The following is a 24,150-nucleotide window of genomic DNA, read 5'->3' as shown; positions in this document are numbered from 1 at the left end:
TCACCTGGCACAGGTACTTGGCCTGATTTGCCAGCCACCGCACCCATGGGCTCTGCATGGCTCCCACAGCACCTAGGCTGGGAGAGGCAGGTGCAGGCCCAGCCACCGTGTGCTGTGGTCCCGGAAGTGTCTCAGTGTCTCCTGGACCCAGAGGTCGCTGTGTGGACAGCAGCCTTGGAGAGGCAGATGTACGGCGCGCTCAGGACGGCAGCAGCTGCTGTCTGCAGTGGACAGCAGAGGCGGGCATCCCTGGGAGGTCATGGCAACATGGCTGGTGGACACCGGCCCTGGAGGCTCCATGCCGGAGGCCCTGTCCCTCTGACCAACAACACAGCTGTCAATGCACAGTGATGCGTCCCCAAGGCCCCCCAGGGTGATGAGGACTGGGAACAGTGAATCTGTCAGGCAGCTGGTGCCGCCTTTTCACATGATGCCACCTGAGACTGGCTCAGTCAGGCAGCAGGCAGCCACGTGAGCAGATGGGCAGACGTGGCCCTCCATGTCTGCCACACACTGTGGTCCTTGTGGCACAGGGGCAGGTGAGAAACGTCTGCCCGCAGCCCTGTCCCCCGAGGTTTGGCCTGATGGACCCAGCTGGTACTGCAGCACCGTGTTCTTCCCAGACGCTCTGTGAAAGCGGCTTCTGCCCTCTCGGGAAGCGCCCACCTTCTCTGCCCAGGGGAGCCCCGCGTGTTGGCTGGGTTCCAGCAGGAGGCTGTAGTTAAGCACGTTGCGTGTCACCAAGTCTGGTCGCCCTAACTCGCGTTCTCGCGGCTGGCCTTGCAGTGGCTCAGTGATACCTCCTTCTCCATACGCCTGAGGCGCATGGCTCCCCTGTCAGCTGCCCATGTCTGTGTTGGGGGGGAGTCGATGGTGACCCTGGTGTGGTGCCTCGAGGTTTGGGTCATCGGGGACATTTCCGATGTCTCTCCTAGGAGGGCTCCTGGCAGCCCCTCCTTCACTGGAGGCTGCCGGCTGTGTGCCGCTGTGCGGTGTCGGGCAGCAGGTCAGGTCTGGGCTGAGCCAGCTCTGGGCCAGCCCTGGGGGAGCGGGGGCTGTGGGAACAGGGGCAGATGCAGAGTAAATCCTGTTCTCAGCCACCCTCTGCTGGGCCTCCTGTAGAATAGGTTTTGATTGGTTTTGGGTTTTGTTCATGGACTTTAGCTTTCTGGTTATTTAGAAAGTTGTGCACCACAGGCCGCCTGTGCCTCTGCCGTTCCCGCTTGTTTCGGGGTTTGGTTGCTGCTGGCCCCTGAGGTTTCAGCCCAGGTCCGTGTGGGAACGTGGGCTGCTTCTCAGCCGACCCACGCGTGAGCTGTCAGGCAAGTTAGCAATGCCGCTGTCATCGCGTGCTGAAAACCTGCTCCCACAGCCTGCCCCGGTGCAGCCTGCTCACCACTGCGTGTAGAGGAGCCCCTCCCCTTCCGTGCCGTGGACCTGCCGTGGCCCCATGGTGAGGAGCTGGGGCAGAGGCAGCAGCTGTGCAGAGTCTAAGGTCCCTCACTTGCACCAGCTCCTGTCCACAAGCCTGTCTCAGGTCTCTGGGCGGCACTGCTGAAGGTGGGAGCCTTGCGATGTGTGGTTGAGGTGCTGACACACTCGGGAGAAATTCTGAGCAGTTTTTCTTTTCTGGAGTGTTCACAGTTCTTAGTGTTATTGTTACTACTGTTTGAGACTGAGAGAGCGCATCTGTCTGCTGGTTCACTCCCCGGATGCTCACGACACGTGGGACTGGGCCAGGCAAAGCCAGGAGCCCGGAACTCCATCCAGGTCTCTCAGCACTTGGGACATCACCACCTGCCGCCTCCTATCCGTATGGCACACAGGTGCCAACCACCAGGTTGAACAGCTGAGTGCTTGCTCTTTACGGTGAAACAAGGCATTTAAAAATCCACAGCGGCTTTCTCCCGAGTCCCTGCCCCTTGAAGCCCCCCAGAGGATCCAGGGACTGGGTCTCCTGCGTAAACCGCCTTTCTCCACGTGTGGTCCCAGCAGCTCCCAGCACTGAGTCTGACCTGAAGCCCTGGTCTGGCACGGGCGGAGCCTCCCGCCTGGAGCTGCCCCACACACCCAGGGTCAGCAGAGCTGGGAGGCGGGGGCGTGCAGACGGGGCCAGGCCCCTGGTGTCCAGAGCCCGCCTACCCAAAGTATACTGTCTGTTGACCCAGTGGCCTCCCCAGAGGCACGTCACGGTTGCCAGGCTTGTCTGTTAACATGGACGGCGCGCATGGCCCAGGCTGTCCGCACAGCTGTGAAGCCCAGGTGTCTCTCAGTGAGTTTATGAAGGCTTCCTGTCCAGCGCCAGGACAGTTGCAGCAGCAAGGCGTGATGGAGCAGACTACAGTGTGTTCTTTGTGGAACTGGATTAGGCGTGCCTGCTCCCGTCGGCACTGATCATCGAGGGCCAGGCATGGAAAAGCCGTAAGCCTGTCTTGTTGTCATTCCGCCATGGTAGCCGAGTCGTTTTCCATAGCTTTGGGTTACAGGTGTCTCTGTGTGGTTAAGGAAAGCTCTCAGGCCAGCACTGTGTGCAGTGGTTTAAGCTGCCACCTGCCACACAGCATCTCGTGTGGGCACCGGTTCAAGTCCCATCTGTTCCACTTCCCATCTGGCTCCCTGCTGATGCCCTGGGCAGCAGAGGATGGCCTGAGTGTGTGGGGCCCCTGCACCATGTGAGAGACCTGTACAGAGTTCCAGGCTCCTGGCTTCAGCCTGGCCCAACCCCAGCCACTGTGACCGTTTAGGGATCGGACCAGCGAATGGAAGAGCTCTCTCCCTCTCTCTGTCTCTCCCTCCGTCTCTCTATAACTCTGCCTTTCAAATACATAAATAGACTTTTTAAATACAAGTTGCCCTGGTGTCCCGCAGCCCTGAGGAGCAGTGATGACACAGCACACATGCTGTGGTCACTGTCACAGGTGACACACAAAGCACCTGTGTCCCTAGCTGTCACGTGCCAGTCCATACCGTGTGTCTTCAAGGCTCACGTGTTCCCCAAGGCCCTGGAACGTCAGGAGGAAAATCCATCACAGACAGGAAGGTCCATGTCCTCTGAGCATGCTCGTATTTGTTCTCAAGTCCTTGGCTTCTGTCAGTCTGCGATGCAGCGCCTGGGGTACAGAGGGCACTGGCAGCCGTGCCGAGGGGCCATCTGGTACGTGGGTGTTAGCAGTCACTGGGACAGGAAGGAGAGTGGGCGGGACTTCCTATGCATTTGAATGTGTTGATTCTCTAAAGAGGCACTCTTGTTGTCTGGTTTGTGGTACTTACAATCGCTTTCCGTTGAAATAGCCATTTATAAATTTGCAAATATGTACTAATTTAGTATTTTTAATTGTTTATTCAATAAAATAAGGAAATATTTACTATCAATTTTAAAAGAAGCCTTTTAGCTTTTGTTGCCTCTGCTTACGCATTTGCAAGTTCAGTTCATCCCTGGAAGAGCTCCTGTCTCCTGCGTCTCCACTCCCTGGCTCCTGGCAGCAAGCAGGCACCGTGACGCGTGTCTGGTTTCAGACGCTGGAGGCAGTCCCAGCTGTGTTCCAGTGCTTTCTGCCCTCGCCAGCCGTGGTCTGTGTGGCCAGCGTGGCGGTGGCAGACATAGGGGCGTGGTGTGGCCTCGCCCATCTTGAGCACAGTGCTGAGTGTAGATGGGGCCCCAGCAGCCCTGCTGGCTTCTTGATTCTGAACAGGAGGAAGGCGTGGCCAGGGCACCCACGAGGGCACACGAACAGAAGGCCCTGACCTCCTGACCTGGAATGTGGTGGTCACTCAGATTCTGGACTGATCCTTACTCCAGCTCGAAACTTTAACTTCCCGCTTGACAAAAACAGGTTTCCTGCTGCCTGGGTGGGGCTGTCCACCACTCTCCAGTGAGACCCCCTGCTGGGGTGCGAGTGGACACTGCTCCTCTCACTCCTGTCTGGGTGCTGATGCCATCAGCTCTGGGAGGGCAGTGGGTGACCAACTGGGGATTTTAGGCTCCTGGCACCCAGTAGGCAGAGTGGTCAGCACCAGTGACCAGCGTGGGAGCCAGCTAGCAGCGAGCCCACCTGGCCCGCCCCACGGCACAGAGGGCTGTGGCAATGGCACCTCCAGGAAGAGCTGCAGGTTCTCCTGAGCCCGGTGGGCACACGAGCCTCACGCCCTCCTCCCAGTGCCCGGCACTCACTGCACAGAGGGACATGTTGACTTGAGCAGCGCAGTCTTGACCCCAGGAAGCTCAAAGCATTTCTCTGCCCACATCTGTGGCTGCCTTAGGCCCAGCACCCAGCAGCCTTGCAGTTCATTTGAATAGTTTGTTTTGGGGACATGGCCTCTGTTGCCCCAGTAAGAAGGTTCCTAAGTCATAGGTGCTTCTCAGAATCTTAGAGAAAATGCATCAGTTTTCAGTAGAATAGCGGAGCTGGGCACCTGGCAGATGGCCAGTCTGGACACGTGGCCTGAGGCATCACTTTGTGCCTAGGCTAGTATGCCCTTGTTTGAAATGAGAAAAAGTCTTAGCTATTCAGAACCAAAGGCAAAAACAGTGCTCCGTTAGGAGCGCTGTGCATGTCGGAGCTCTGGTGGCAGCCAGCTTTGGAGGCTGCCTGTGGGGCACCAGCTCACAACTAAGGACAGAGGACTTGGTGCCACGTTGTCACTCTTGCCTCTGGTTCTTCCCAGTGAGGTGAGCTTCACACAAACACGCAGCAAGAAATGCACTGATACCGTTTTTCTACCTCCCACTTTTTTTTTTTTTTTTTTTTTTTTTTTTTTTTTTTTTGAGACAGAGCTCTCATCCACTGGTTCACACCTCAAATGTCCACAATAGCTGAGGCAGGGCCAGGCTGACGCCAGGAGCCAAGAACTCCATCCAGGTCTCCCAGATGGGTGCAGGGACCCAAGAACCTGGGCCATCACCGTAGCTTCCCAGGGCATCAACAAGAAGCAGAGGAGTCAGGAGCCGGAGCCACAGAGAGGACCCAAGTGCTTCCATGTGGGAGCCTCGGAGCCAGACGCCTGCTCCTCCACTCTGGTTGTGGAGGCAAATGCATAAAAGTTGTTTGTGGCGTCCAGTTTCACTCGTGAAGGTGGATGCCGTTCTCTGCCGACTCCTGGCCTGGCTGTGGACAGTCTGACTTTTCCTTCTCTCCTGGGCTGAATAGTTCATCAGTGCAGCCAGAACTTGTTTCTTGCCTCTCCTCCGCAGGTCGGCCTTAGCCTCACCCTGACTTTGCCAGAGGCTGATTCTTCTTCCACCATTAGGCAAAAATGTTTAAAGATGCATTTATTTGAAAGGCAGAGCATGGGGGGGTGGGGGACAGGGGACAGGGTCGAGGGAGCGGGGAGAGATCTTCCACCTGCTGGGTCACTCCCCAGATGGCCACCACAGCCAGATGTGCAACAAGCTGAAGCTGAGGGCCAGAACTCCATCCAGGCCTCCCACGCATGGACCCAAGGACTTGGGCCAACACCTGCTACCTTCCTGGGCACATTAGCGGAAGCTGGATTGGAAGTGGAGCAGCCAGGACTTGAAAACTAGCACTCCAGTAGTAGATCCTGGCATCACAAGCAGAAGCTTAACCGACCAGGCAAATGTTTTCAAGGATTATTGATTATAGACTTTTAAAAGAATTTAAAGGTATGAAATAAAAGTAAGTTAACTTCCCCAAACATCACGTTTGTCTCTTAACGTCTTTCACGCTCCAGTAAGATGAACAAAAAGTGTCCGAAGGTAAGCCGGAGCGCACCACCCTGGTCTTTGAGAAATCGTGGGAGGACCACTGAGAACGTTTCAGGACCGAAGAGCACCCCCGGAGGGCCGCCCGTCTCAGGTTCACGCTGGTGGGCAGAATGAGACTTGGTGCTGGCATCTCTGATCTCTGAGGCCATCCTCTCGGGGCAGTCTGTGCAGGGAAGCCCACTGCTCGGTGAGCATGGCCACCGTCTCAAGTTCAAATCATAGTCCTGGAAATTGAAGACTCACCTGTCAGCAAGTAGGGACATGATCTTGGTGATGGAAGACAGAGTGGGAGGTGAGTGACCCTCACAGAGGGACCACTTGTGGCTCAGCAGCCCCGGCTCCTTCTGCCCAGCATGAGTAGAGGACCTTGGACTTGGACCGTGACGTCAGCTGGGGCTCCTAAAGCTTGGTTCTTGGCATGTTTAGAATTATGCAGGTATGTGCCTTTTAGCCACGTGTTCCATGTGCATTGTCCACATCAAAAGGATGTCATAAGGCGGAGGAGCACTGAGCCTGCATTTCCCAGGCACAGCCCCCACCCCAGCTGCCTCCCTGCTTGGACTGCGGGCTGTGGACCTGCCCCATGGCCTCCTGATTGCAACAGTGACATACTTACTGCCACTTGGTTGAAAGAACTTCTCCCTACAGGTTTATGCACTTAGCATGTAGGATCTGTGTTTGCATAATTTTATTTGAGAAACAGAGAGGTCTCCCCTCTGCTGGTTCATTCTCCGAATACCTCCAACAGCCAGGACTGAGCCAGGCCAAAGCCAGGAACCAGGGAACTCGGTTTGGATCTCCCACCTGAGTCCTCACCTGTTGCCTCCCAGGGTCTGCATTAGCAGGAAGCCGGAGTCAGGAGCGGGGCCTGGGATCAAACCCAGGCTCTCCAGTGTGGAACATGGGAGTCTTCACAGCTAGGCCAAGTGCCTGCTGCCTCTGCTCTGTAATTTATACTAGGTATGATTACAAGGTTTGCTAGAACAGATTTAATGAGATGAAATGTTTACAGTGAATTTTGGTACTTTATAGTCCACTCGCTGAATTGTGATTTGATTATTTTGTGGGAAGTATTTACAACGACAGTGCCTAAGTGGTGAGTTTCAACCTCCACAGAACCCAGAACAGCTCTTGTAGGGAGGGTCTCCTGGCTTTGTGAGTTGCTGAGGGAGGGGCTGTTTAATGGGAGGTCCCTGGGGGCCCCAGAACCCCCCACACGGGCTGGGGCAGCTTCCCTCACATTTTACCTCCTGCCTGTTGGAGATGCGGGCAGGGCTCTGGCAAGGTCTGTGTAGACCATGAGGTGCCGTGGCCCTGTGCGTGCACGGGAGGACACAGGTGCGGAGTGAGCTGCAGCTCGCCCTCACCACACAGCTGAGGATACGTCCTCGGTAGCTGTGGCCTGTTCTCTAAATGTTCTTTATGTGACAAGGACAGGATTTCAGAGTACAAGCCCCGTGTGGCACGTCTTCCAACACGTCCCTCTCGCAGGAGCCCCCCACCTCAGCTGGCCCGGAGCAGTCACGGCCGCTGTGTGCTGGAGAGGAGGGAGAAGCAGGGGTCTTGTGTGATTTTAAAGTCACTGTCCATACTTTACATGTAATAGAGGCATATTGCGATAAGCAGGTTGCTCGTGACGCCCATGGTGATGCTGGGTAGGTCTCGGCACCTGCGACTCCCATGTCTTCCAGGAGACATGCTGAGCGCTGACCTCTTCCCTCCCAGGGAGCCTCTCCAAGCACCGGGATTTGGCAGTGTTGAAATCAGGACTCCTTCCTGCCCCTGGCTTGCAGCTGGACTGGGCCCTGTGAACCAGTAGCTGTGGCACCGTTTGTTCTCTAAGGAGCTCTCGGAAGCTGCCCTCCGTGAATCTGCCTGCCCTGATGTGTTTTGGGTTAAATAAACCAAGTTTTGGTGCAAGAGAACCCTGCTGCATGCAGATGGGTTCCAGGGAGGAAGGTGTGGCATATTCCACTGTGTCCCAGCACTCTGAGGCCGACTGGGCAGAGCCAGAGGTGACAGTGGTCTCGGGGTTAAAACAGTGGGTGCATCCAAGTTGAGGAGTTTTTAAGCCACAGTTAAACTTCGCCACTGAAACTGCCATCAAGATACCTAAAATGTGGCACTTAATGGTTAGTTGACCTCTGGGACTGAAAACAAGGACATTCCTTCACTGTTGTGTGATCACAGCTGGCTGCCTTGGACTTAACTGCAGATCTGGGACTTCTCTATTCAAAAGCAAAGAAGGAAAAACTTGAGTATTTAGTACTTACCATGGCATCATTCTAGAAAACCAAAATAAAATCCTCATTCACGAAAAACCCAAGGAACTAGAAAGCAGGGTCATGAACTGAGCACTGTGTGATCACGGATGAGCTCAGGTGAGCGGGCGCTGGTCTGACAGTGACGTCTGGGGCAGGTGTGCAGGCTGGGGCGGGGCGCAGACTGAGGCTGGTCCCAGCGAAGCTGCGAGGGGCAGGTGCCCTGGAAGGCTGGAGGGACGTGGCTTTCTCATCTACCCGCCTCACCCGTTCACTTCCAGGCCTTGCAGCGGACAGCCCTCAGCCGTCTCCCTCCAGCCGGAAGAGCCAGCTGAGCCTGAGCCCCACGCTCGAGGTGACTCTGGGCCCCGCTGAGCACAGCGTGTCCCCCCTCCTGAGCCCTGTCCTTAGCGACGCCGGAGCTAGAATGGACTTCGAGGATGAGCCGAGGCACAAGGTGGGCCCTCGCCCCGCCGTGGGGGCTGCTGCTAGCGTGTGCTGCACTCTGCCGGTACCTCCTCCTCCCTGGGCAGCACTGGCTGGGGAGCAGGGCAGGCCCGGCCAGGGGCTCTTGGGCCACTGCTGCCCCGGAAGCCTCCTGGGTAGACAGGAGAATCTGGGGTGCTCCCTGCAGAATCTTCCGAGAGCCTCCCCCTCCCCCTGGGGTTCCTTTGTGCAGAGAGCAGTGTCCCTGGTCCTGGGCCCTGCATGCGGGGGTGGGGCCCTAGCCATGCCCTGGGGGAGCAGCTTCCCCTGCTCTTCCCTCCCTGCGTGGCCCAGCATCCACTCTGCACAAGCAGGTACTGGGACAGAATCAGGTGCTAGGGGCTGTTTGCTGGTGGGAGGCTGGGCCCGGTGTTGGAGACACAGGGGAGGGCGTGGGTGGCATGGGCCTGGGTTTGTGGTGGGAGTTGAGGCAGTTGATGGGACCAGCAGGAGTGAGGTAGAGAGCCGCCCAGCAGACACGGGGCCAGCCTGCAGGCTGTCACGTCATGGGGGAGGTGGGCATGTGTGCACAAGGACTCAGGGTCTGTAGTGTTTGAGGTGTGAGGCGGGAGCGGGTGTGCTGGCCCTGGGGGACCACAGAGGGGAGGGGGAGGGGGTCCCTGTGCAGCCAGCAGAAGGGAGAAGGGTGTTGGGGGCCCAAGCAGGTGAAAGCACATTCTGTCCAGGCCGTGTGTGCAGATGGCAGGGCCCCCGAGGTCTCTCAGAGGCCTCAGCAGGGGTGGTGCCTCTGCACTGATTCACCTCTGCCTGTGTGGGAGGCCCCGGGTCCCCTGAGCCCACCTGCAGCCCAGCAGCGCCAAGGCCAGGTGCTCGGGGAGGCTGGGCCTGCGGAGGCGCTGGGCAGCAAGACAGTTATGCAAATAGCCTTTATTTTGGAAACTTGTAACAGTGTGGTGTGTTTAGCTTTGTTTCTTTTTTAAAATTTTTTTAACGTTCAATTTCTTCGAAAGACTGAGTTGCAGAAAGAGGAGAGATGGGATAGAGAGCTTCCATCTGCCGATTGAATCCTCAAGTGGCCACAGTGGCTGGGGCTGGGCCAGCTTGAAGCCAGGAGCCTGGAGCCCCACCCAGGTCCCATTGTGGTGGCAGGGGCCCACGTGCCTGGGCCATCTTCCGTTGCCTTCTCAGGATGTATTAGCAGGGAGCTGGTGTGTGAGCAGCCCAGCCGAGCTCGTATGGGACGCCCGTATCGCAGGCAGCAGACTCACCTGCTGTACCTGTACCACAGTGCTGGCCCTGGGCTCACTGTTTCTTTAGAATCAAAGCAAAAATGGCTTAGAAGAAATCTATTTTTAGAACTAAAATGTGTCACTTTCTGTCTTACAAGTAGTTGATTGTTTCAGTGGCTCTGTAGGGTGACAACTTGTCACTCCCAAGGATACCCAGGCTGACAGTGTGGCCTGGCTGGGAGACAGCCCCTGTGGACCGCAGCGGTCCACTGCAGGTGGAGGTTGCCGTGGCATCCTTGGGCCCCAGCCCCCTCCTGCTGGGACCCTGGCCTCTGCTGTGGCTTCTGCCCCCTTTCCCCAGGAGCACCTCCGCCTCAGAACCCAGCTGTGCATATCCAGGTCTCCGTGCAGGCTCCCAGGGTAGCGGGGACAACCCTGTCCTCATCACTGCCACCCTGGGTCCCGCCAGAGCCCCCTCTGTGCTGACCCTGTGAGCCCCTGGCCCACAGAGAAGCTCGCCTCTCTCTCTCTCTCTCTGTGCTCTTCAAGTGCTGGGGGGTGGGCGTGGCCCAACCCCAGCCCCGCCCACAGAAGCACTCAGCTGCCAGCCCTGTCTCAGAGCTGGTGAGGACCAACAGTGTCCTGGAGACAGAAGTGTCTCGGGTCATGTGGGGACTGAGGACTGTCAAGAGTGCGCCCTCCCTGGCCAGCACCTGGCCTACCTGGTGCTCACTGCGTGAGTCTGGAGGGACAGGGCTCCACCCCAGGCCCCCTCCCTTGTGTTCGTTTGCCACCACTGGTGGTCTTTTCTATTTCTTTCTTTTCTTTTTTTTTTTTTTTAAGATTTGTTTATTTGTTTGAAAGAGTTAGAGAGAGAGATCTTCCATCTGCTGGTTCACTCCCCAGACGGCCACAACAGTCAGGGCTCGGCCAGGCCGAAGCCAAGTTGCAGGAGCTTCCTCCATGTCTCCCACGTGGTTGCAAGGGCCAAGGATTTGGGCCATCTTCTGTTGTTTCCCAGGACACAGCAGGGATCTGGGTCAGAAGTGGTGTAGCTGGGAACGGGACCAGCACCCATATTGGATGCTGGCCTCGCAGTGCCAGCCCCCCACTAGGAGAGAATGCTCTCTAGCAGTGGTTGTGTGGTGAGAGTATATTGAAGGAGCCAGCTGGGACTCCGTGGGATACTGTTTCTGTGCATCTGGGCCCCACACACCATCTCCTGACCGGGACTCCTCAGACCCAGGGCTGCCTCTGGGGCATGAGTGCCCAGAGCCCTGGCCTCCGGGGGTGTGGCTGGTGCTGCCCAGACCCTGTGCACAGGCCATGCTCACATAGAGATAAGACATCTTAAAAATTTTTTTAAGATTTATTTATTTTGAAAGTTACAGGGAGGCAGATTGGGGGTGGGGAGTCTTCCATCTGCTGGTTCACTCCCCAGATGGCCGCAATGGCCAGAGCTGGGCTGATCCAAAGCCAAGAGCCAGGAACTTCTTCTGGGTCTCCCACATGGGTACAAGGGCCCAAGCACTTGGGCTGTTTTCCACTGCTTTCCCAGACCATAGCAGAGAGCTGGATCAAAGTGGAGCAGCCAGGACTTGAACCAATGCCCATATGGGATGCCAGTGGCCAGCCCCAGAGATAAGACACTTTTTTTTTTTTTTAATTTGACAGGTAGAGTTACAGACAGTGAGAGAGAAAGAGACAGAGAGAAAGATCTTCCTTACGCTGGTTCACTCCCCAAATGGCCGCAATAGCTAGAGCTGCTCCAATCCGGAGCCAGGAGCCAGGAGCCAGGAGCCTCTTCCCGGTCTCCCATGCAGGTGCAGGGCCCAAGCACTTGGGCCATCCTCCACTGCTTTCCCAGGCCACAGCAGAGAGCTGGACTGGAAGAGGAGCAACCGGGACTAGAACCGGCGCCCATATGGGATGCTGGCGCCACAGGCAGAGGATTAACCAAGTGAGCCACGGTGCCAGCCCCGAGATAAGACTTTTTAAAGAGATACTGATTCTGAATTTGGAAAAGTGAGTTTTAGTTGCATGAAGCCCAAAAAGAAGAAATGGGAAAGTGTGGGGCTGCACCACTGGGAAGAAGGCGGGACTCTGGGGACAGGACTGGGACCCCTGGGAGGAGGCCAGGGAGGCATGGGCATCAGGCCAGCTGTACAGGGCACCCTGTGAGTGCACTGCTGTCACTGTTCACCCACATGCTGTCCTGAACTAACCCACACGGTTGTCGTCCATCTCAGGAGCCCTCGGACTCATGGTGGCAGCCTGGCTCCTGCCCTTCCTCCTGAGCCCCACCCTGTGGCCGGTCCTCCCTGCACCCCACATGTCACAGCCACCCAGGACCTCCTCCTGAGCCCCACCCTGTGGCCGGTCCTCCCTGCTCCCCACACGTCACAGCCACACCAGGACTCTGCAGCGCGCGCCCTCCCACTCACCCTAGCCAGCGCCGGCCACCAGACTGCTACAGGGGTCTCGGGGCAGTGCGGCACCGTGGGGTAGGCCCAGAAGGTCAGCGTGGCCTGCCTTCCCCCTGTCACCTGGCTCACCCTTTTCCACCATCACCACCCCACTGCTGCTCCAGCCCGTTGACCTCTGACCTGTTTGCTGGCCCACTCTGCCCCCAGCTTGCAGGCCTCCAAACCTGCCCTGCTCTGCCTTAGGCTTCCCTGCCTTGGCCTTGTCCCCAGCTGCAGCCGAGCCTGTGCCACATGGGAAGACACCAGCTCCTGGGGGCAGGGACCCGTGCCTATGCACTTACTCCAGGTGCTGGGTCAGAGGTGCCGTGGGTATGTGCACCTGCTGGAGGGGCGGGTGAGTGGCACAGGGCACAGCACCTCCACGGCCAGGAGTGCTGCGCCTGGGGCAGAGGCAGGGGAGCCTCAGGAGCCCATTGCTGCACTGGGGGCGGGCAGAGTCCACACACCCAGGCGGTGGAGCAGCCCCTAGTGCCTGACCCACGTTCACGTCGGCTGTTGGGTCATCTTCACGCCCTCCTGAGTCAGCGTCCAGTTGCACACTCAGCTCTTGTCTCCGCTGGTTGCATCACCCGCGGGAGAAATCATAATGGTGATTTCATCCCATGACCAGTGATATTTGGGCAATAGTTCTTTTCTCCAAAATGAGAGCATGAAGTAGAGATGTGAGGGAGGAACTCACGGGCTTCACTGTGGCAGTTCTTACTCAAAAGTAAATGCCTTCAGGAGTTAGGGATGAAAACCCTAGGGGCTGGCGCTGTGGCACCTGCAGTGCCGGCATCCCATATGGATGCTGGTTTGAGTCCTGGCTGCTCCACTTCCAATCCAGCTCTCTGCTATGACCTGGGAAAGTAGTACAAGATGGCCTGGGTGCTTGGGCCCCTGCACCCGCGTGGGAGACACGGAAGAAGCTCCTGGCTTTGGATGGCTGCAGCACTGGCTGTTGCAGCCAACTGGAGTGAACCAGCAGATGGAAGACCTCTCTTTCTCTCTGCCTCTCCTTCTCTCTCTCTCTCTGTAACTCTGACTTTCAAATAAATAAATAAATCTTTCAAAAAAAAAAAAAAAAAAGCAGTACTAGGGGCCGGTGCCGTGGTGTAGTGGGCTAGGCCTCAGCCTGCAGTGCCAGCATCCCATATGGGCACCAATTCATGTCCCAGCTGCTGCTCTTCTGATCCAGCTCCCTGCTAATGGGCTGGGACAGCAGTAGAAGATGGCCCAAGTGCTTGGGCCCCTGCACGCTGGTGGGGGACCTGGAGCAATCTCTTGGCTCCTGGCTCCAGATTGGCTTAGCTCCAGCCGTTGTGGCCATCTGGGGAGTGAACCAGTGGATGAAAGACCTCTCTGTCTCTGTCTCTGTCTCTGTCTCTGTCTCTCCCTCCCTCTCTCTGTAACTCTGCCTCTCAAATAAATAAATCTTAAAAAAAAAGGCAGTGCAAACCTCGGCACCCCCTGTCCACAGCCACGGGCTCACAGCCGCCTCTGCTTCTTCCAGCGCCTGCCGGAAGACAAGGCCTATTTCATGGTGAAGGAGCTCCTTGCCACCGAGCGCACCTACCTGAAGGATCTGGAGGTCCTCACTGTGGTAGGAACTGCGGGCACGGCTCTGTCCTGAGGACGGTCTCCCTGCGGGCATGGGGCCTCCGATGCGCGTCTTTTCTATACCTAAGGGCGTTTCAAAAACTTGGTGCAAAGGGGAGTTAAGGGATAAGTTTATTTTGGTGCAAGATGTTTTTGGAAACCATGCACAGTTTTTCCATAATATGCGTTTTCCACGGACTCTCACTGAGTTCCCAGTTTCTGTGAGGCTGTAAAGCTGAGACTGTGTCCATGGGACACTTCCAACATTGAAATATTTTACTGTATTTCAGAATCGAGGGTGCTGACTGAGCCATCCTGGTAGGCGGTGGCCTGAGGGTGGCTGCCCGGTGCCCTGTCACAGGCCCTGGGGGCGTGGTCTCTGGTCTTCTCCCACAGTGGTTCCGCAGTGCCCTGGCCAAGGAGGACGCCATGCCTGCATTCCTGAAGGCCCTGCTCTTCTCCAGCATCGACCCGGTCTACGAGTTCCACAGGGCCTTCCTGCGAGAGGTGGAGCAGCGGCTGGCGCTCTGGTAACACCACCGTACCCTGCGCCCGACCTCCAGGCTCAGAAGGGAGTGCACAAGCGCCGGGATTCGCTGAAGTCTATTTTTAAATCCCGTAGGGAGAGCTGTAAATGTAGCAGTAACCTATATTCACCTTTATTCCTGTTCCAGGAGGGAAAATGAGAGGAGCAGGTTAAAAGCAGGCGAACCCTGTTCTGTCTAAAACTTGTTTTAAAATTTACCTGAAAGGCAGAGAGGCAGACACGCATCTTCTATCCAATGGTTCATTCCCCAAAATGGCCTGCGACAGCCAGGGCTGGGCCAGGCCACAGCTGAAGCCAGGAGCCCATCTGGGTCCCCAGTGGGAGTGGCAGGGACCCGAGTACTTGGGCCGTCGCCTGCTGCCCTCACGGGTGCAGAAGCAGGAGACTGGACCACAGCCAAGGGAGGCGCAGTCCCAGGTGCTCTGAGAGAGGATGCTGGCTTCCCCAGCAGTGTCCTAACGGCTGTGCCAGACGCCTGCCCCGTGGTCTCCATGTTCTTTTAAAGATTTATTTATTCGGCCGGCGCCGCGGCTCACTAGGCTAATCCTCCGCCTAGCGGCGCCGGCACACCAGGTTCTAGTCCCAGTTGGGGCGCCGGATTCTGTCCCGGTTGCCCCTCTTCCAGGCCAGCTCTCTGCTGTGGCCAGGGAGTGCAGTGGAGGATGGCCCAGGTGCTTGGGCCCTGCACCCCATGGGAGACCAGGAAAAGCACCTGGCTCCTGGCTCCTGCCATTGGATCAGCGCGGTGCGCTGGCCGCAGCACGCCGGCTGCGGTGGCCGTTGGAGGGTGAACCAACGGCAAAGGAAGACCTTTCTCTCTGTCTCTCTGTCTCTCACTGTCCACTCTGCCTATCAAAAAAATAAAAATAAAAAATAAATAAATAAATAAATCTTAAAAAAGATTTATTTATTTGAAAGGCAGAGTTAGTTACAGAGAGCCAGAGAGGGAGGTCTTCCATCCCTGCTCACTCCCCAGATGGCCGCAGTAGCTGGAGCCTGGCTAATCTGAAGCCAGGAGCTTCTTCCAGGTCTCCCACGCGGGTGCAGGGCCCAAGGACTTGAGCCATCTTCTACTGCTTTCCCAGGCCACAGCAGAGAGCTGGAGTGGAGCAGCCAGGACTCTAATTGGCACCCATGTGGGATGCCGGGGCCACAGGCAGCGGCTTTACCTGGTATGCCACAGTGCCGGCCCTGGTTACCAGCTTTTTAGAGAATGGCCAGACATGCAATAGTTGTTTTGTTGAAGTGAAGGCCATGACATGGGGTCATCCACCCCAGAGCGTCTTGTCCCCGTGTGGCCAGCAGAGCAGGTCACGCCCTGGTGACCTGGTGCTCGCCATAGCCTCGGGGAGGTTGTCAGCCGCTGTTCTTCCCCAGGGAAGGACCCTCCAGTGCTCACGGGAAAGGCGGCCACCAGCGCATAGGGGACATCTTGCTCAGGAACATGCGTCAGCTAAAGGTAGGACAGGTCTGCGTGGTGGCAGCCCGGCCATGTTCACTCCCGGAATAGGGCCCACAGCAGGCTCCGCTGCCCTCACCACAGCGTTCTAGCAGGGTCGCAGAACGCCCTGCCACTGCCCACCAGCGTCAGGGAGCAGCTTGCCCTGGGCAGTGCTCGGCTGACAGCCTCCCCACTCGGACTCCCCCAGATCCCCCGACTCCCCGGACCCCAGAGACCCCAGACTCAACCAGACTCCCCACGGACCCCCCAGAACCTCCATTCCCCCAGACTCCCCCAGCCGGAGTCCTCAGACCCCACAGACTCTCCCACAGACTCCACAGAGCCCGCAGAAGGACTCCCCCAGTTTCCCCTCAGGCTCCCCCAGACTCCTCCAACAGGCCTCCCTCAGATCAGAGTACCTCTAACAGAGTACCCCCAGCTCAGCTTGCCCCAGAACAGAGTACTCCCAGAACACAGTACCCTCAGAACACAGTACCCTCTAACAGAGTACCCCCCAGCTCAGCTTACCCCAGAACAGAGTACTCCGAGAACACAGTACCCTCAGAACACAGTACCCCTCAGAACAGAGTACCCCCCAGCTCAGCTTACCCCAGAACAGAGTACTCCCAGAACACAGTACCCTCAGAACACAGTACCCCTCAGAACAGAGTACCCTCTAACAGAGTACCCCCAGCTCAGCTTACCCCAGAACAGAGTACCCTCAGAGCAGAGTACCCCCAGAACAGAGTACTCTCAGAACAGAGTACCCCAGAACAGAGTACTCCAAGAACACAGTACCCTCAGAACAGAGTACCCCCCAGAACAGAATACCCTCAGAACAGAGTACTCCCAGAACAGAGTACCCCAGAACAAGTTCCCCCAGAACACAGTACCCCTCAGAACAGAGTACCCCCCAGAAAAGAGTACTCTCAAAACAGAGTACCCCTCAGAACAGACTACCCCCCAGAACAGAGTACCCTCAGAACAGAGTACTCCCAGAACACAGTACCCCTCAGAACACAGTACCCCAAGAACAAGTTCCCCTCAGAACAGAGTACTCCCCAGAACAGACTACCCCCCAGAACAGAGTAACCTCAGAACAGAGTACCCCCCAGAACACAGTACCCCCAGAACAAGTTCCCCTCAGAGCAGAGTACTCCCCAGAACAGAGTACCCCCCAGAACAGAGTACCCTCGGGACTGAGTTCTCCTCAGAACCGCTGCCCACCACAGGGTCACCCCAGAAAGGGTTCCTGAGACGGCCACCCTCGGGTTCCCCTCAGTTCCTCAGAGCAGGGTGGCCCTGGCGCAGCCCTCGCCTCGGGACAGGCTCCCGCGGCAGCTGTGAGGGGACGGGGCTGCTGGGTCACTCCCTTGTGGGGTCCACGCTCTTCCGCGGGATGTGCCTCCCTCGCGCCCCTGCAGTCCACTGCACAGTGCAGGCGAGGCGTCCGCCATTCAGGGTCTTGGTCTTGCCTGCCCCTCATGCTGCACAGCCCAGGGCACGGTGTCCTGGCCCTCCTGGCCAGCTGCTCCAGCCTTGTGTGCCACCTCCACCCAGCCTGCTGCCCCACTGGGGAGCACCACCACTGCCGCCCTGTACTGTTTGTTTCATTTCTGAGCCAGGTCAGACAGAAAGTTCTACCTCTTCCAAAACCACCAGTGCTCATTTCAAAGAGAAACGCACAGAAGTGGGTTTTCTCTGTCTTGTATCACACAGGGCATCGCCTTAAATCAAATTGATTTCATATCACCTAGAAGGTGGGGACCTGCTTAGTGTGCCAAGTGTGCGCAGCACTCAGACCTCACACGTGTGTGCTCCCTGTCTTCGTGGAGGAACGACACAGGACCCTGCGCTGTTCTTTTGTCTGCTCGGCCCTCCCCGGGTTTGCTGCTGGTTCTTCCCGGGTTGGCTACCGTCCCTTCCACCTCCGTGGAAGGGCGGTTCCCCCTGCCACCTTCCCCACTTCCACGGGGGAGCGGCACACCGCCGGCCGGCTCTCTCGGGGGCTGCTCAGATGTTCCTCAGGTGTTCCTGGTGCATGTTGTCTCTCTCCTCCTTTATAGTCCTCTTCCACCAATCCCAACTCTGCTACCCACATGCCAAGTACGCTGCTCTCCTCCAATCAGGAGCAGGATCAGCTCCTGCAGGTCATCACTCAAGTTGGCGAGAGGCAGCTGCGTAGAAGTTGTTACTCCCTTCTCAGCGACATATTGTGGGAGAGCAGATGCATAGAATAAGTCTTAATTCCAGTAACAGTCTAGTCCGAGTTGCTCCCCACACCCGACGTGTGATAGAGGGGGCATGGTCGCACCGCCTCTGTGACTGGTGAAGTTTCTGGAGTGAGCCCTGAGCCCTGGCCGGGCTCCACGTGGCCTGTCAACCCCTGCCCTGCACTCCCTCGCTGTGTCCCGGGGAGGGCGGTGGCCTCACAGCTCCGTCTGCTCACAAGTGAGGCAACAGATGTGTGCGTGGTGAACGTACCGATGGCCAGTGCTAGGTGGGCTGCCACCACCCCGGCTGGAAGGAGACGCAGGTCGGGTGCAGCCCGGTGGGACAGGACGCCTCCACCTCACATGGCCCAGCCATCGTCCCTGTTGTCCCTGCCAGGACTGGCAGATGGGGCATGAAATCCACACTGGGACTCCTGTTCTCGGACCCTCTGTCCCACGTGTCACCCAAACCCACAGGAGTTCACCAGCTGCTTCCAGAGACACGATGAAGTCCTGGCCGCGCTGGAGCAGGCCACCCGGCGCTGTCGGAGGCTGGAGGCCGTGTGCAGAGAGTTCGAGCTGCAGAAGGTCTGCTACCTGCCGCTCAGCGCGTTCCTGCTGAAGCCCAGCCAGCGCCTGGTGCACCTGCGCCTGCTGCTGCGCCGGCTGTGCAGCCACTACCCGCCCGGGCACCACGACTACGCCGACTGCCGCGGTGAGTGTGACGCCGAGCCCCGCGCTTGAAGCCACGTGGCTAGAAGTAGGGCTTCCCCAACTGGGGGTGCAGGGGTCGGCGTGGCCGGGGGAGCAGGTCCCAGGCCGTCTGTCCCGGAGGACTTGGCTCTAAAACACACAAATGTCTGGGCCATGGGGCCCAGTAGAAGATTCGGACACAGACGTACTTGGTCATTTTTCCTGTCTGTTACAGGAATAAACTCTGAGCCTGTTTAGCCTACAAATATGTCTTCCGGTTGTAGCATAAAGTTAGCTCAGAAAATTGCTCTCAGATTTTACAAGTGAATGCGTCGCTGTCATTAAAAGTGGCAGTTGAAAACACACCCCGCAGTCCCTGCTCACTGCTGTCCACGGGCACGGGTGTGTACATCAGGGTTCTTTCACTGCCGCCCACGGGCACGGGTGTGTACATCAGGGTTCTTTGTGTAAGCCGGAGACAAGATGGTCACACAGGGTCCCTGCTCCCTTCCACTTCGTTCTCCAAGCCTTGGCACCATGTTGTGGCACGTGGGTGAGGCTGCTGCCTGCGAGACTGGCGTCCTGTATCAGAGCACCAGCTCCAGTCCCAGCTGCTCTGCCTCCCGACCCATCTTCCTGCTGATGTACCTGGGCCCCTGCACCCACAAGGAAGACCAAGGGTGGAGCTCCTGGCTCCTGGCTTCAGCCTGGCCCGGCTCTGGCCGTTGCAGCCAAGGGGGGTGGGGGGGTGAGCGGTGAACTAGCAGATGGAAGACCTCTCTCTCTCTCTCTCTCTCTCCCCCCCCTCCCCCTCTCCCCCTCTCTCCCTCTCTCCCTCTCTCTCTCTCTCTCCCCCTCCCCCTCCCCCTCCCCCTCTCCTCTCTCTCTCTCACTCTGCCTTGCAACTAAATGTGTAAAAATTTAATGTAAGAAGCGTCACCAGCTTTAAGTAAAAGCCAGTGCTATCTACGAAAAAGGAAAAGGACAAAAGACAAAGATTGTATTTTATTTATTTGAATGGCAGAGTTACAGAGGGGCAGAGACAGAGTCTTCTAGTTGCAGATTCGTTCCTCAAATGGCCACAGTAGCCAAGTTGGCCCAGGCTGAAGACAGGAGCCTGGAACTCCGTCGTGGCCTCCACACGGGTGCCGGGGCCAAGCACTGGGCCACATTAGCAGCTGGACCGGACGCGGAGCTGCAAGAACTTGAGCCGGTGCTCCTGTGGGAAGCCAGCGTCACAGTGGCGGCTTAACCCGCTGTGCCACAACGCCAGCCCTGGACCGTGATTCCAGTGCCACAGCTGTGCCACAACGCCAGCCCTGGACCGTGATTCCAGTGCCACAGTAGTGCCTGCTGCACAGTGCTGGCAGGAGGGTGTGCTGGACGGACAGCACCGGGCCAGGTTCCAGTCATGCCTGCCTCACCCCTGGGGCACACAGGGCATTGGAGGGGTCCCTGGGCCTCGCGGCCTGTCAGGCCCCTCATCAGCGCTTTCCTGCAGGCTGTGCTCACCAAGTTCTTTGTCAGCCGCTTGGGGCACACAGCCCCGTCAGCCCTGGCTCCCGTCCTGCTAGGACCCCGCCCTACCCTGCGTGCAGACGTGCCTTCTGGGAAGGGGCCCATCCCTGGGAACCTGAACTTGGCAAACACTGCAGGTGTGAAGTAGACAAAGGCGGGAGGCCCCGCACTGGCATCTTTCACGTTGGTCAGGACGCCCCTGGACAGCACACGGGCCTCGCCCTGCTCTGTTGGCCTCAGGCAGCTCCAAGGGGGCACCAGGCAGGCCCAGGGATGTGCAGAGGCAGCAGCAGCCCCCAGGGCCAGCCACAGGCAGTGCCCTGTGCCGTGGGAACAGGGTGGCACTGGGGACCATGCAGAGGAAGGGCTCTGACACCTGTGCGGCCGAGGGATGGCCGGGCTGGGGGCTCAGGACCACCCAGACAGGACCTGCAGCTGCACCCCCGGGTGAAGGGTCACTCGTGTGCGTTGTGGGGGGCGATGGCCAGTGCATGCCCTTCCCTGGCTAACCCCTGCGTGCTGGGAGGGCGGCGCCCCCTCTCTGGCAGACTTGCCAGGGCTGCAGCTGAGGACCCTGGTGCCAGGTGAGGCCCTCGTGCAGCTGCAGGAGGTGGAAGCCGAAGGGGGAGTCCTGCTGGGGTGGAGCAGGGCCCCCACCCTCACCCCAGAGGGTCTGAAGCCAACCCTGCTGTGAAGCAGGCATTTGCTGTCAAGTGCAGGCCCCTCCTCCCCCAGCCCCGTACCCCGCTGTGAGCCGGTCGTGCCGTCCCGGGCGGTGGGCAGTGGGCGGTGGGTGGTGGGCGGCTCTGCAGGGCTGCCCCTCTCCCGCAGACGCCCTCCAGGCCATCTCCGAGGTGACTGCGGCGCTCCAGCACAGCCTGGCGCGGCTCCAGAACCTGCAGAAGCTGGTGGAGCTGCAGCGGGCCCTGGTCGGCATGGAGAACCTCGCCGCTCCGGGCAGGGTGAGTGCTGCGGCTTTGGGAAATTTTTTAAGCTGGCTGTCTTTTTTTTTTTTTTTTTTATTGAAAAAAAATTCCCATACAGTTCACCTTTTTGGAGTGTGTATAATTCAGGGGCCAGTCTGTGGCCAGCTCAGCAGGTCAAGCCACCACTGGCTGCTCCACTGTTGAGCCGGGTCCCTGCTAAGGTGCCTGGGAGGCAGCAGAAGATGGCCCAAGTTCTTGGGTCCCTGCACCCACATGGGAGACCCAGATGGAGATCCAGGCTCCTGGCTTTGGCCTGACGAAGTCCTGGCTGTTGTGGCCATTTGGGGAGGGAACCAGAGCATAGAAGACCTTTGTCTCTGCTTCTCCCTCTCTGTCACTCAGACTTTCAAATAAAGTCTTTTTTTTAAATAAGGATTTATTTATTTATTATAAGGCAGAGTTACAGAAGGAGAGACACAGAGAGCAGTCTTTCATCTGCTGGTTCACTCCCCAAATAGCAGCGACAGCTTGAGCTGGGCTAGTCTGAAGCTAGGAGCCAGGAGCTTCTTCTGGGTCTCCTGTGTGGGTAGAGGCCCAAATATTTAAGCCCAGGTGCAATAGCAGGGAGCTGGATCAAAGTGGAGCAGCGGGGACTCAAACCGGCGCCCACAGAGAAGCTGGCACTGCAGGTGACTTTACCCACCACGCCACAGTGCCGGCCACAAAAAAGCCTTTTTTCAAGCGTATAATTCAGTGATTTTTGGTGCATTCCCAGGGTTAGCCATCATCGCTGTTAATTCAGAACGTTTCCATTGCTCCAGAACAAAGCCCTGTACCATCCGCAGTCTCTCTCACACACAGCACCCCGCCCTGGCCTCTAAAGTTTCTTCTTTTAACTCCACAGCCTCCATACGTGGCTTGTCTCCAGATCTCTCCTGGGGAGATGCTCAGTTTCTATCACAAATGCCCTTCATTTGACCTCAGCGCACTGGCCTGGGGGCCCCTCCTCTGCACCCACACATGTGTTAGGCTGTGTCCTTGTTAGGAGGAGCTGAGATGTGGGCACAGGGGCTCCCACACCCAGGTCTGGTCCCAGCGGGCGCTGGGCCTTCTCTGCCTCCTGCCCGTCCCGGGGCACACCTCTGAGCGGGAGGTGGGGTTCAGCGGCCCTGGCGCTCAGCGGGTCTGTCTGTCTCCCAGGAGCTCATCCGCGAGGGCTGCCTCCACGAGCTCACCAGGAAGGGACCACAGCAGAGGATGTTCTTCCTGGTAGGTTCTCCGCGCCCAGGCGTTCTGCCCAGGAGCCGGCACTTGGCGGCCCCGGCCTCTCCGCACCCCAGCCCCTGAGGCCTTGGTGCACGGGGCTTCCAGGTGTGAGGCAGAACGCAGCCGCTCTGCCCAGCTCCATCCTCATCCCGCATCCCGGACACCTGTCCACAGGACAAGCAGCAGCGTCCCGTGGCTGCAGGAGGGTTTCCCACTAGCCGGGGGGCCTAGCTCACTCAGCAGGGCCTTGTTCCCACCAGGCTCCCTGTCGTCAGCTCCTTGCCTGTGCCCTGATCTCTGGGCCCAGGAACATACTCCACAGTGAACCACGCAAGCTAGGCCATCACCGGCGGCACCCGCGGAGCCCCAGGCCCGACAAGCCAGCTGCTTCCTGTGGCTGCTGCTCACCTCTGGCCAAAAATGGCCCAAAAGTGAAGTCCGAGTCCTCTCCTCCCACAGCTCTGCAGCAGGCTGGACAGCTCTGACGGCCACCTGCCGGCATCTCAGCTGGTTCGATAGATTCAGAAACTGAGGTTTGTCACTGTTTTTAGTTTGCTGATCTACAGCTTCCCTCTCAGTTCTCAGATATGTTGCTGTATACAAGCAAAGGTGTCACCGGGAGCAGCCACTTCCGGATACGGGGCCTCCTTCCGCTCCGTGGCATGCTGGTGAGTGACACAGGCCCTGCAGTGGCAAATCCAAATTCCAGTGCAAAGGAAACCGTGTGGAATGCGCCTGCTGGCTTCTCTGGTTTGTCTCCTGGTCTCTGCCCCATCTCCGGCTGTCAGTCACCAGGCAGGATGAGGCCTGTCCCCTCCCAAGCTCAGAGAGATCTCAGCGCCCCAGTACACTGCATCATGTCCATTTGCTCTTGCACCTGGGAACAGAATTCTGGACGTGAGCAACTCTCACAAGCCCCGTGTTACACCGGCCCCGGTCCCACATGGACACACCTGGGACGGCACAGCCACCAGGCTGGTGATGCCTTCATGTGTTCTGAGGACTGTAAATCCTTCCTCCCGTGTGCTCTGGCTTATCAGCCCTTGTCCTGTGTGGCCAGTGCGTCTAGTGACCGATGGTAGTGCACCAAGTCAGCAACCTGGTCCCAGCACCGCGTCCGCTTTGCTGTTTGCCCAACTTCTTCTCATGTCCTGTCTTCTCGCGGGCAGCAGGGACAAGCAGTGGATGGGGAGCCAGACCCGGTTCCTCCTCCCATCAGCGTCTCAGACACGAGGCCTCTCTCCAAAGTCTTTTTGTCCTAAAGAGAGAAGTCCAGCCTGTGGTGGGATCTGAGCCACAGGCACACAGATGCTGTGGGGACCTGGTCTGACATGCCTCTCCCACAGCTGGGGGAGGGTGCGCTGTGCAGAGAGCAATTCTGGGACTGTCGGTGAGGCCCCCCGCCTCCTGCCTCCTGCCACGGTGCCTCCCACTCAGGGGCCACACCCTGCTCTCCATGGCGGAAGACCCTAGGCAGCCCTTGTAGGTCACAGCCTACTTTCTTTTCCTACGTTTGCATCTGGCTTTTCCTTATGGAGTTCAGGCCCCGTGCTGCTGGGCTGTGCGTGTGGTTCTAGAATATTCTAGAATGGCACGAGGGCATCTGAGCATTCATCCGTGGTCACCTCTGCCCACCTTAAGATTTGTTTGAATAGCAGGGTAACAGAGCAAGACAGGACGATCGTCCATCTGCCGGCTCCCTCATGCCGACAACCAGGGCTGGGCCAGGCTGGGCCCAGGAGCTGCATCTGCGCCTCCCACGTGGGTGCAGGGGCCATCACTGCCGCCTCCCAGGGCACGCGTGAGCAGGAGGCTGGAAG

General features: G+C 58.0%; 1 protein-coding gene and 1 long non-coding RNA gene across 8 annotated transcripts in view; one reads left to right on the top strand and one right to left on the bottom strand.

The window, feature by feature from the left end:
• Nucleotides 1-24,150, top strand: part of FARP2 (FERM, ARH/RhoGEF and pleckstrin domain protein 2) — a 94,752-nt gene that overhangs the window by 66,726 nt on the left and 3,876 nt on the right. For all 7 annotated transcript variants that reach the window (XM_070069925.1, XM_070069924.1, XM_051829378.2 and 4 more), the window contains exons 14-21: nucleotides 8,268-8,443; nucleotides 13,641-13,730; nucleotides 14,123-14,256; nucleotides 15,651-15,732; nucleotides 18,405-18,642; nucleotides 20,970-21,100; nucleotides 22,265-22,333; nucleotides 22,909-22,998. In XM_070069925.1, coding sequence (XP_069926026.1) covers nucleotides 8,268-8,443; nucleotides 13,641-13,730; nucleotides 14,123-14,256; nucleotides 15,651-15,732; nucleotides 18,405-18,642; nucleotides 20,970-21,100; nucleotides 22,265-22,333; nucleotides 22,909-22,998 — 1,010 coding nt within the window. The remainder of the gene's footprint in view (nucleotides 1-8,267; nucleotides 8,444-13,640; nucleotides 13,731-14,122; nucleotides 14,257-15,650; nucleotides 15,733-18,404; nucleotides 18,643-20,969; nucleotides 21,101-22,264; nucleotides 22,334-22,908; nucleotides 22,999-24,150) is intronic.
• LOC138848897 (uncharacterized) lies at nucleotides 21,483-23,964 on the bottom strand. The gene is made up of 2 exons (XR_011387029.1): nucleotides 23,284-23,964; nucleotides 21,483-23,207 (listed from the first exon to the last, which is right to left on the bottom strand). It is a non-coding gene; the product is annotated as an uncharacterized lncRNA (long non-coding RNA).

Source organism: Oryctolagus cuniculus, chromosome 3 (genome assembly GCF_964237555.1).
Source record: "Oryctolagus cuniculus chromosome 3, mOryCun1.1, whole genome shotgun sequence".
NCBI classification, from domain to species: domain Eukaryota; kingdom Metazoa; phylum Chordata; class Mammalia; order Lagomorpha; family Leporidae; genus Oryctolagus; species Oryctolagus cuniculus.
Note: the sequence above shows the minus strand (reverse complement) of the source record. Positions and strands in the feature narration are given on the sequence as shown.